The sequence below is a fragment of the Sorex fumeus genome, unplaced genomic scaffold (assembly GCF_029834395.1).
Source record: "Sorex fumeus unplaced genomic scaffold, SorFum_2.1 ptg000008l, whole genome shotgun sequence".
Taxonomy (NCBI): domain Eukaryota; kingdom Metazoa; phylum Chordata; class Mammalia; order Eulipotyphla; family Soricidae; genus Sorex; species Sorex fumeus.
Window position 1 is genome coordinate 69,526,040 of NW_026606065.1, and position 12,473 is coordinate 69,538,512.

Below are 12,473 nucleotides of genomic sequence, written 5' to 3' on the forward strand. Positions count from 1 at the left end.
ATAAAGAAAGAATTAAAAAATGATTAGGTTATCCATAATTCAAAACCCTAGTGGTTCTGAATCATAAACTCTTTCTTCTTATACATGCAAAAAAATCAATACATTTTTCTTAATATATGTGAGACTGTCAGAGGAAATGCAAAATTTAAAGCAAAACATTTAAAAGAAAGAATATTTTTTTGGCTTATAATTTAGGAGTTGCCACTTCATTAGACTGATAGGACAAAAATATGGCCTTCTTGGAGTAACTGAGGTACAATGCAAATGAGCAAGTGTAAATTATATAGAGTAAATTCAGAAATACCTATTTGTTTCTCCCAACTGACTGTGAAGGAGTATGATTCCCTGTTTACCATTTATACCAACACACATCACAGTTCAGGGAAAACTCACAGTGGCTACTCAACAGACATTTTCTAAATTAGTAGAAATAGTGGCTTACTATTTTAAGATTCCAACATAAGCATGAGTTTACTTAAATGTCATTCACAAATATGTTTTCATCGATTCTATAACATTATGAGGGGACATATGAGACCTTTTTTTCCTAAGGTCCTTTAGAAAGATTTTACAAAGCTATCTACTATTTGCAAATACTAAGTTAACGTTTCGTTAGTTTGTAACTTCATGACAGTTAACTCATTTCCAGTGAAACCCAATTGATGATATTATTAAATCAAATTTTAATCATATTTTAATTGTATTTTACTAGCTATAAAATAACAGAAAAATAGTTTTGATGTGTGGCTGCTTTTCAAGATAATTATCATCAGTGTTCCTGTGGTATGCTATGTGTAATTTATATACTGATGAATTCAAGAGAAGGAAACATGTCTATTAGTAATAGCTTTTTATTCGGAGTCCTCATTTTCCAGATAGGTCACATTAAACACAGCCATTAAACAATAGCATTGAGATAAATCCATACAATGTATGCTGCTTTTGCTGTTGTCCTTGTTCACCAATCACTTGGTGCAGCTAAGAACCTTATGGAATCATGGGGCTGATAAATGGGAATAGCCAACCTGCAAAACACTGGGACCAGGAAAGTCAGACTCTAATCAGGTCTCATTCAATTATGTTTTCAATCAACACATCTTGATAGCCAAAACTCTCATTTGAATTAATGCTCTGGTAAATGCTGTCTGTTGTCAAAAGAATATAATTAGACAATAAAGAGTGGGCATATACTATGCCAGACCTCAGTCTACTTATTCACCTCAGCAACTTCTACTCCATTAGGCAACAAACAGCTTTAACCTGGTTCTAATAAAGCATACTGCTCTATTACTACATGACTTTTTTTTTATGGCATCATTTTTTAAATCAAGCCGTGCCTAGATCCTTTAAAGGGAAGTCATGTTTTACAAGATCTCAGCTAATTTAGGAAAGCAAAACAAGGCGATTTCCTAACCAGGAATTGAATTAATTTATGGAGTAGTGAGCCAATCTCTATATATTCCTTGCCAGAAGGATAAGTAAGTCAGCCGAAGAAATAATATAAAAGTATTCTTGGAATTGCATGATAAGCCTCTTTAATGTTTACTTTGGTATAGGCACAACTAACACTGATTTTTACTACTTTTATTGTTGATCAAAAGATCTCTCATCATTAATAATAAAAAATGGTTTCATTATCAATATTTTATTCATCAGTAAACAATTTTTAGAACCTTGACTTTCTTAATAAAACTTATATAAATTTTCTGTGCTTGATTTCAGTTACATAAGGACCTAAAAGACAAAATATTTATCAAATCATTTATTTCAAATGTGTGGAATTTTTTAGGGATTATTACTTAGAAGGTGTGAACGAAGAAAAAATTTTCACATTCTGAATTATGCTGAACCCCCTTGAAATATCGCTGTTCAGTCATGCATTACCCTTTAGTGCAAGTTGCTCCCCAAAGGGGGTGATTTTGGCATCTCATAGACTTCCTTGGAAGCCAAGCACCAGAGGTCTGTGACAAAGGCAGTTGCCAGCCAAATGAATAAAAGTGAAATTCCCTCAACTCAACTATAAAAGCTTAGAGTCTTGATTGCTGAATTACAACCAACTTGTAAATAAATAGTCACTACTAAATACAGGTAATGTGTTAAACAGCTAACTCTAGTTAATCACTGGTGACACAGAGCCTAAAGGTAAAAATCCCTTATACATTGGCACAACCAATTCTTTAAATCTTATAATGTTTTAATGTCTCCAGACACATATAATAAATTGAACAACTGGTTACTCAGCATTAAGACTGTTTTAAAAATAAATCCTACTCTCTTTGTGGACTTCATTTATATACTGCCTTAGAGTTGACCAACTAGCTATCCATCTAGTAAGAGAGAGGCAACACTTCATAAGACTAAATGGAAATCAGAATCCATCAAAGTTTAGCTATCAAGCTAAGTCAACCTGTAGTCTCCTGGCCAAAAAATAAAAATAAAAAATAACATCATATAACAAAGACAACACATTTCAGATACATAAATTGTCCAAAATATAGTCAATTAGGTTTTACATGTACAAGATCCATCCTTTTCCAATTTAAACATTTACGGATAATAAAAACCAAGAGTAGAGCTTTGGAAAGGCTGTTACTAGGAACCAAATATAGTTCTCAAGAGGATAAGGCTGATGGGAGTTGTCCACTTTCCCTTTCAAAGCAATTTTGCAAACGAGGTACAATCAAAAACCTTGACATTTGACAGAAATACTTTCAATAGAATTTTTTGAAGTTTAAATTTCCAAAGCATAATGCAGTTTAGTATGTGTTTGCTTTTGTTTGTATTTTTGATATAAAGATTTTATGACGTTTATGCTGTTTCTACACTGGCTTGGTGGCCAGAAAAGAAGGCACAGAATTCTCCACCAGTTTGCAAATAATGCATTTTTCTGCTCCAGTGCACAAACAGCCTTTATTTAACTCAGCACCACATTTTCTAAGGTATGGGCTGGAAACTATTTGTCATGAAGCTGTAAAATGCCAAAAAATTTAAACGCTGAAGGAAAATGTCAATCAAGGCATTTTCCCATCTGCTGCTACTTCTGCAAGTGCTAATTTTATTTTTTCCAATTCCTGAAATTTGAGGTTTCCTAGCTTGAGATGGAAGTAAGTTTGAAACCCGCTAAATGTCACAAGAAAAGGTGCAACTAAATGAAGGAATAGAAGGTGCATTGTTCTCAAAGAACACTAAGTGTAAGAGGCAGAAGATATTGAGAAAAAGGAAAAACAATTTGTTAATACCCAGACCTCTTAAAAAACACTACACAATGCAAGTAACCAGTGCTGGTACCACACATGCATTAAAGCATTTTTCATGGTTTTGAAATCTAATGGGAATACACATCTTAAACCACTTAAGATACTTTTGAGAACCAATCAACAGCATGATATCTACACAGGCAAAATTGCTCGTTATTGAAAAAATGTGATGTTTTAGGTATTGGTACAAATGTGATTTTTGTGATTTAGCATGACTTTAATAAAAGCTTCTACAAGGACTTGCACATAACCATGACTGACGGATGTATTTTTTTTTGACCTTTCAGTTAGCTCCATCAGCTCACTCAAACACATTTTGAACAGATTATGTACTGTAGTACTTGGTAGACTATACATTAAACAAGAGACTTTGCTCTGAGGCACTGCTTCCCACACTCCATGGGGAAAAGGAAGCAGGAAAAAACAAAACTCATAGAGTTCGACAGCTACTGAGGCAACACTTGCCATTTACAATATAAGCCCAAATATTTTTGCAACACAACTATATATTAATTTAATAAAATACACAATATAGCTCTTATACACTCAACAATTTGGCTCATATGCACTGAATCTGCAATAAATCAATAAAAATATGTCATTTGATGTAAACACATTGAATCTTCTTACATTTGCACATTTAAATGGTCATGTGATTTGTATTTGTCTAAGACATTTTACTTTCCTGAGCTATTTTAGTGTCCAAAAATGAATACAATATATTAATCTTGTTAATTTTCTCTGCATAATCATCACTCAATTGTAACTACGATTTTCAGAGTTGTCTAGGTCAAATTTAATACCTACCCATAATTATATGTTTGTTGGACACTAAAATGCTGAAGAGGCATTTAAAACCTTTAAAATTTCTTCTCCTTTAATGATATGAATCAGTCTATGTGTGTGCAGGACAAAATGGACTATATTTTTTTACATTTAACTTTTATACGACATGAGGTGTCTTACAAATGACCAAGTTTTTAAAAATTTTTTCCCGACTAATGATATGGAATGTTCTTTGTGTTTATATGTGTGTGTGTGGCAGGTAACTTTATACAGAAATGTTTACCACAAATATATGTTAATGTTTGGTGTAGCTTGGACTACTGCAAGGTCTTTCAGGATTTTTCAGTAGAAGCCTGTGATGTCAGCTAGAAATCCACCACAGATGACAAATTCTGACCCTGCTTTGTATGGGGTTTATAGGTAAACAGTTAAGTCAGCATAAATCACCGAGGACAGTCTTGGGGGCATTCAGAAACACTTCCGTTCTCACACTGTATACCTTCCTATCAGATTGTCACAAGGTAACTCGCCTCCTCATCCTCCTTTTTCTTCTCTCCTCTTTCTTTTCTCACTTTTCTCTTTTTTCTCTTTGAGCTTCCTTAATTCTGTCCTGATCTATGTTTGGTCATAATAAAACCATTGTTATCTCTGAAAAAGAAACAGCAGTGAAAAGAACATACTTGTGGGCACTTCAGATGTTCACTAAAAGCCTTAAAGCAGCATTGGTCTTTCTTCATCCCTGTAAAATGAGTTCTCACCGGAAGGGATCGTTTTTAAATCAACAGAAGAGACAAGAAAATGCCAATGCTTTTTTTTTTTTTACTTTCTCACAGCCACAGGGTCGTTTCCCCGGCAGTCCTGCAACAGCTTGTCAATTTCTCTCACGACTTCCTCTGCATCCACAGATTCTCGGCCCAGATCTCTGCTGGGGTGCTCCAGCTGCTCAAGAACTGCGCCCATCTCGCTGGAATCCCGGCTGCCTCTAGAATGCACATCTGCGAAGACCCTGGCCATCTGATCTGATGCCATGAAGGGAGGGTCTCTCGGTTGCTTGCTGGGGGACAGATACTGACTGTCAGTGGGCAAGTATTGGCTGCTTGCTTCGGCCAGGGCCCCAGCTTTTGCTTCACAGCCATCCAGAGCGCCTTTCGTTGAGGTGCAAGGCTCAATACACGCCTTGGTGGGGCTGCTTGATGCAGAAGGGACCTCTTGGAGGAGAGGGCTCAGGGCACGTTTGGCTTTTAAATAAGGTTTAACATTGGCAATGAGAATAGTGTGCTCTCGCTTGTCTTTTCCAAATGTACAAAAAGTCTTTTTCCCAGTGGGATTCACAGTTTCATAAGTCTCAGTCTCAACATTAGCTTCGACTGTGGGTACAAAGAGATTTGTGCGGTAATCTGCATTTTCAGCCTGATTGGCTGCAGGGAACTGTGGCATCCAACACCTATCAGAATGACCAAGCACTCGACATTCATCTGTGCAATTAACACACTCCTCTGGTTCTGCAAAACAAGAGAGAAAACAACAAATCCAATCATTAGGGTTGCCTTTAAATTTCTAGAGGCTGCCATCAGCTCTCAGTGGGCTTACTTGACCTCTGGTCTCTTAATTAAAAAGGAAAAGAAAACAATAATTAAAACATTTCAGGAGGGTTGCATAAACCTGCTGGTTGAGACAATGGTTTTATTTAAGTGTATTCTCTAGATATTAACGAATTCCCATAGCCTAGGGGAAGAAGTAAAAAGTGGTCATTGGAGAATCATTCACAGCAGAATACAACATCACTGTAAACTAATCTCATGGGAATATCAGTTAGTCTTTGTTCTGAAAACCCCATCTAGGAGACAGGGAACTTCAAAAATGATTACCAGGATTATTTCCAAATCAAATATCAGGACAAAAACTGAATTAAGAGTTTCCTCAACAAGTCCTAAACTGTGTTTTTCTTTGTTTTTCTTTTCTTTTTTCTCTTACCCCTCCATGTTTCATCCCTGTTTTGTCTGTAATTGTTATTTTGGTGACAGTCATGAAATAAAAGATTTCCTTTAAAAGCCTGCTTTTCCTACTGAGAGCAGCAAATGGAATTTTCTCTCTGAATGTGTTATGAATAAGCCTGTCAAAAGTGCACATTCCTATTTTATTAGAAATGCGTATGGATCATGCAATCAGTTTTCTTCACTTTAGCTTTTGTTTTTGGTGTAAGTAGGTGAAAATGGATTTAGTCAACAGATACAGTTGAGATTGAATGACAAATCATGATTTCCTATTTCAAACAATAATGGTTTCTGTGAGAAATTTTGCTTCTATCCTTTGCGAATAGGCATATAGAGAGATTCTAAATAAAGTGTTTTTTAACGATTCCTATTTCAAACATGCTGAACAAGAAAATATAAAAGAAAATTCCTTCATTATGACAACAGCTGCAGACTTGCATGACCCTAATATTTTAAACTGTAACTTTGAACTACTTCTTGCCAGTTGTCCCTTTCATTTACAAATGGCTGTTCCTCTCCTACTTAATGATCCTTTTAAAATTAGGAACCATTTATTATCAGAAAAGGATATTTACATCTTATATATTATTGAAGGGATTAGAATTCCCTACACATTTAAAAACCTAGAAGTTTGCCTTTTAATTGATGTAAGAGGATCACTACACATTTACAATGTCCTGTTGAAGAAGAAAAAGACTAGGAAAAAAGAAATTAGAATTAAAACATAAAAATTAATTACCTTGTTAGATTAATAACTAACTTTTCAAAGTCATATATTATTTCTGTGTTTGTAAATAAAACACATATATAATTCCTTATCCAAAAAGAGATAAGCTACACTCTGTTTTATCTCAAAAGTTTCTAGCATGAAATATTCATATAAGACAAAATCTTAAAAAGAAATCAAAATGGTGTCTTGACAGAACAAAAATACCATGATATTTCATAGCATGTGTCATTCACACTTGTGAAATGTTAGAAAAATGTACTAAGTAGTTTGTCTCTTTTAATTCTGTCATGCTTTAAAAAATATGTTTATCTATAAGTGAATGAAATAGGTTTGGTTAATCATGTAATACAAGCAAAGAATGCTGAAATGTAACCTCAGGCTCAACTGTCCACCCACAGACTTGAATACTATAATGGGAAAGGCTGGTGACATATGGACAAGACAGCACAGAAGAAGCACAGACATAAAATATTTTCGAGGAAAGCTTCATATATGAATTTATAGGATAGAAGAGATTAAAAAACAAAAAGACATAAAAATGTAATAAAAACGTAACCGCATTCTTTCTCCATTTTGAGTGGAAATAGAAATACTGCCTCTCTATCTTGTCACTGGTTGTTAGTATCGTATCATTCAAAGATAGAAATCTTAATATCTATTTTACTTGGTGATATTCTTGAATCTTTTAGATCAGTGATTTTCAAAAAAAATATAGCACATACACCATCTTTAAAATACTAACACTATTACAATATTGACAGACCCTCAATTTTAGAAATTTTGATAGCCTAGCATTGAAAGAATTCGATAAGAATTTAAGAAGTCAGTGAAGGAGACAGAATAATGCAGATGTATGAAAGTATGAATCGACCTTCAATTTGAAACCATCAACATAAAATGATTGTTTGCACTTTGCTGCTGAAAATCTGCAGCTCTTTACTTGACTCCTTTATGTCACGTCCTAGGGAATGCATTTTGAGTATTGATTTTGATATATTATAAGCTGTTCACCTTGAGATTAGCCTGCAATTTTGATGGAAGCCATTCACAGAATAGTGAAGAAAATCAAATAGGCACATTTGTAGAAGCAGCAGAGATTTATGAGCACAAAGTGAACTATAGCATTCGAGGGTCATACAAGAACTTATGAGAGAGTGGAGTTAATTTAGAAGTAACCAATAACTAGATAAATAGGTATACGCAAGACACATAAGTACTATAGAGTAAATAATTATACAAAACAATGGACAAGATATAAATGGAAGCAAAAAGAGGAAAGAGTAAAAGCAATGTGAAGGAAGCAAAGGAAGAGAAGCACTAAAGCAAGGCAAGAACAGGGTGGGGTACAGGAATTAAAGTGGAAGTTCAAGACACCTGGAATCTCTGTAGTCATATTGGATGACATCTGAAAGCACTTGCTCTCTCTTGTTTTAATTTTAGACTAAGAAGTTTAATAAGTTAATCCTTTATATTAGGCAAGCTGTCATGTTGTGATTAAAAATATACCTTCAAAGGAACTATTACAGTGGAATTATTCTGAATCATATCTATGCAAGGAAAACATATTTTGGAAATATATAAAATTAAATGCCTTTAAATTGCTGAATTTTAATAATTTTCATGAAAAGTTACTATAATTTTATGTTTACAATGAGATTTTAATGTTGTTTTGTCTTTATACTAGTGAGTCTGTAGCCATTTCAAAGATGGGTAAAATGACAACTACTTTGCATAAGATTAAACTGTGATTTGCATTGGTAGGATTTTTGTCCTGTTTCTTATATTATACATTTAAAAAAATTCCTTCAATAAGCTTAGTGCATGTAACATAAAGTATATACAAAAAAATAGTGCATTTTTCTCAAGTTCTGGAGTAATAAAAGTAGGTAAACAAACTTCTATGTTCCTTAGGGATACTGGATCCCAGAATAGACGTGTCAAATTACAAGCTATAGCAATACAAAATAGCAAATTATCTAGGCAGTAACTATTTGCATATATTACATATTTGTACCAGCAAATAGATTTAGAGATAAGTGGACATGGCATAAGAAATCAAAGTAAAAAAATTGATTCAAAATTCATTTTTTTCTTTGAAACCAATCTGGAATGGTAAAGAAATTACTCTCATTTTCATTCTTCCCTCAACATAAGATTATTACCCTTTCTCAGAATACATCTTTTCTTATGTGACAAGTAAGATCACATAATCTAAGTGGTATGCAGATGAGACAAATTGAGATATAAATATAATTATATTTCAAAGAGAAGATAATTTCAAAATGCCAACAGTGGACATCTGGGGCATTCTGGCAATAGGGAAAGTTGTAGTGTCTAATTCTTTATCTATATGACTCACAGAAGGATCATGTGACAATGACATAAATTTAAATTCTTAGTATTGAGAATCACTCTATACTCTTGTTGCTATATCTGGGTATTATACTATTTTTAAAAAGGAGCTATCTAAAAATAGTAAGCTTAATGAATTTCATCTTATGCACCCTAATTTAAATGATATGTTTTGTTAGAGTGATAAAGTCACTCAAGCAATTGTAGTGCTTGCAGTTCAGCTATACCATAAATACTCCCCACTTGCACAAACACATACAAATATGAAAGGTAATAGTTTTTATTGTCACATATTATGTGATAACTTGAGCGGTCACCAGCAGTTCAAGTCTTGGTTTTGAGAGTCACTGGTAGTGCTCTGTGAAACATGTATACAGTGCTAGGAATCAAACCCTGGCCTCCCTTAGATAGTGTGTGCTCTCAGATCTTTGAGCTGCCACTCCGACAACTCAATCATTACCCTTTAAATAAAAAAAAACTCAAATGCAGGTATAATGCATTCCTGAAGATAAACTACCAGCAACTGCCATACGAAAAACAGAAATGAATCAATAATATGCCAGAAAAGAGCAGCATCCATACTATTAAAAAATAACATATATGTTATTTATTTACAAAGCACATATGTGTGTAAAAATCTTAAACTAAATTCATCAATATAAAACACCTCGTCTTTCCCTGTGCCCTATTGGGGAAAAGTGTAGTATAAAATCTATGATTGCCTGACTACCTATAATTTAATAATTTTATGCAATTTACATTGATTTAGACAAAAAGACACCTGGAATCTCCATAGTCATATTGGTTATAACATCTGAAAGCCCTTGCTCTATCTTTTTTTTATCCTAGACTAAGAAATTTAATAAATTAATCTTTGATATTAGGCAAGCTATCATTTCTGTGACAAAATATACCTTCAAAGGAACTATCACAGAGGAATTATTCTGAATTATATCTAGGCAAGGAAAAATATTTTGGCAATATGTAAAGTTAAATTCCTTTAAATTGCTGAATTTTAATAATATTCCCAAAAAGTTACTATAATTTTATGTTTTCAATGAGATTTTAATGTTGTTATATCTTTATACTAGTGACATAAGTGTAGCCATTTCAAAGATGAGTAAAATGCCAACAACTACTATTCATAAGATTAAGCTGTGAAGCCAAAACACTAGCAAGGATTAACAAAGATTAAAGGGGACTTTGTGGAGAAAAGTTGTTTTGGAAGTCAGGGGGAATTTTTTTTATGTTAATCTTACTAGTATTTGCTGTTAAAAAATGTTGAAAATCAGTTCAGGGGCTGGAGCAATAGCACAGCGGGCAGGGTGTTTGCCTTGTACACAGCTGACCAGGGTTCGATTCCCAGCATTCCATATGGTCCCCTGAGCACTGCTGGGAGTAATTCCTGAGTGCATGAGCCAGGAGTAACCCCTGTGCATTGCCGGGTGTGACCCAAAAGGCAAAAAAAAAATCAGTTCATAATTTTTATTTCAGAAAAAATTACCTTTTATTCTATTCTGTTTTACTCTCGGGCAAGAATTTATCACATATTCCAAATCAAGTTTATTGTTTTTGTCTTCAAAGCACTGTACTACACCACCCAAAGAGAGGTACTTGCCAACTAATTTGTTACCACTTAGAAAAATATTAGAAAACATAAAAGGATTTTCTCCTTTCGTTTAAATTTGCTGGCTGCCTTGGGAGCTCACATATTTATACATCTGGAATCATGCATAACATTTCTAGCTTTAGGCATTCAAATATGCACTTAATTGAATTTTTATAATAAAAAATAAATATCTGTGTCTTAGAAGTTTGAAGACCAAAATTTATTTAGTCAGGGCATCAATGAGAAAGTTCTAAAATGCCACGGCCATGGGAGAGAAATATTTGAGAGCTTTCTCTACTTGTGACTGTCAGCAAAAATGGTTTTATTTCCGCTTTGTAAATAACTTGAAACAGGAATGGTGCTCTTCTCTTAGGATTGTGGTTGTTACTTTGTTACTGTTTCTAACAGTATCTTAAAATTAAAGTTGTTTCCAAGTAGACAACTCTATAAATGGAAATCTGTTTCTTTTCTTATTTGTTCACATTTTTCCTTTTTATTTCCAATTCACCTTCTTTCACCAATGTAGGCTTTCATAACACCTAATTAGCTGTCTGGAAAAGCATAGAGCAAGCACCTATCTCTATTTATGGCTGGCACAAGAGTTTGGGAGATTAACTAAAATATCTGCACCTGACATCTAACACAGATTATCTAATAGCAAACCATATCATGCCAAGACAATAGACAGGTAGTTTATATGCATCTATATTTTCACTAAAATATTTTTAATTGGGTATAAACTTACTGTATCCAGTCTTTTCAACACAAAATATCACACATGCACACCACTTCACTGGGTTACAATTACAGTTTAACAAAATATATTCTAACATATCAGAAAAAAATCAATACTAAAATAAAAATCTTTTTAGATATTATCCAGCAAACCTCTGATACAAGCTTGATTTAAGTAAATTAACATAATTTGCAGTGTCTCATGAACTGGCACTTCTCTTATATAGCAGTTGTTTCTTTTTTTGGTCATGAGGATTATTATTCACTTATTTCCCTTTACCATTTTATAAAATCCTTAGATTTATTATGGCGAGAGGATGAATCATACCATATAAATGGCAACCTAATAATGTATATTCAGTTAAATTATTTCCATTTATGATTTCTATGTCCTACTTACTAGCATATTGGTTAAAAATAAAACTTCTCTTTTCATCCTGTATGACTATTAGTGGAGAAAGAATTTCACTTTTGATATTAATTCTAGTAATTTTTGGAACGTTACCTCAAAATATTTTTGGTGTCAGAAAGGGATACTCTAATATTACGATTTTGTCACAAGCTTTTTTACCCAGTTAGAGTCCACATGACTGCCAGGCTTATTTGTAGCACTATTTATAAAAGCTTGGTGTCTCTCTTACTTGGAGAAGAAAAGGGATGACTAAGGAAAACGTGGCATGGGAACCAAACACTTTTTTGCCAAGTATTCTTTCATCTATTGCACTATAATTTTGCCTTTGTTTCCCTTGAAACAGAATCCATGCTGTTTTGTTAGTTATGCAACCAATATAGAAATCCACAAATATAGGATCAGTTTTTGTTTCTCTTATTTTTTTTAAATTTTTAACTTAAGAGAGAGCTATTTTATCACAATATATACACTTGCTTGTTTTAGGAAGATACCTGTTCAAATGTTGGCAGTGACACAATAAGAAAACATTCAACACAAGACTCTAGGACTACAAATTATTTCATAGTAATTTTTCATAAAAAATTAGATAACTAAGACT

General features: G+C 33.5%; 1 protein-coding gene across 4 annotated transcripts in view; it reads right to left on the reverse strand.

Annotated features, from left to right (window-relative positions):
* Nucleotides 1-835: 835 nt before the first annotated feature.
* PCDH17 (protocadherin 17) overlaps nt 836-12,473 on the reverse strand; it is an 89,075-nt gene continuing 77,437 nt past the window's right edge. For all 4 annotated transcript variants that reach the window (XM_056110017.1, XM_056110015.1, XM_056110014.1 and 1 more), the window contains one exon: nt 836-5,545. In XM_056110017.1, the coding sequence (XP_055965992.1) occupies nt 4,863-5,545 (683 nt within the window). In that variant the 3' untranslated portion in view covers nt 836-4,862. The remainder of the gene's footprint in view (nt 5,546-12,473) is intronic.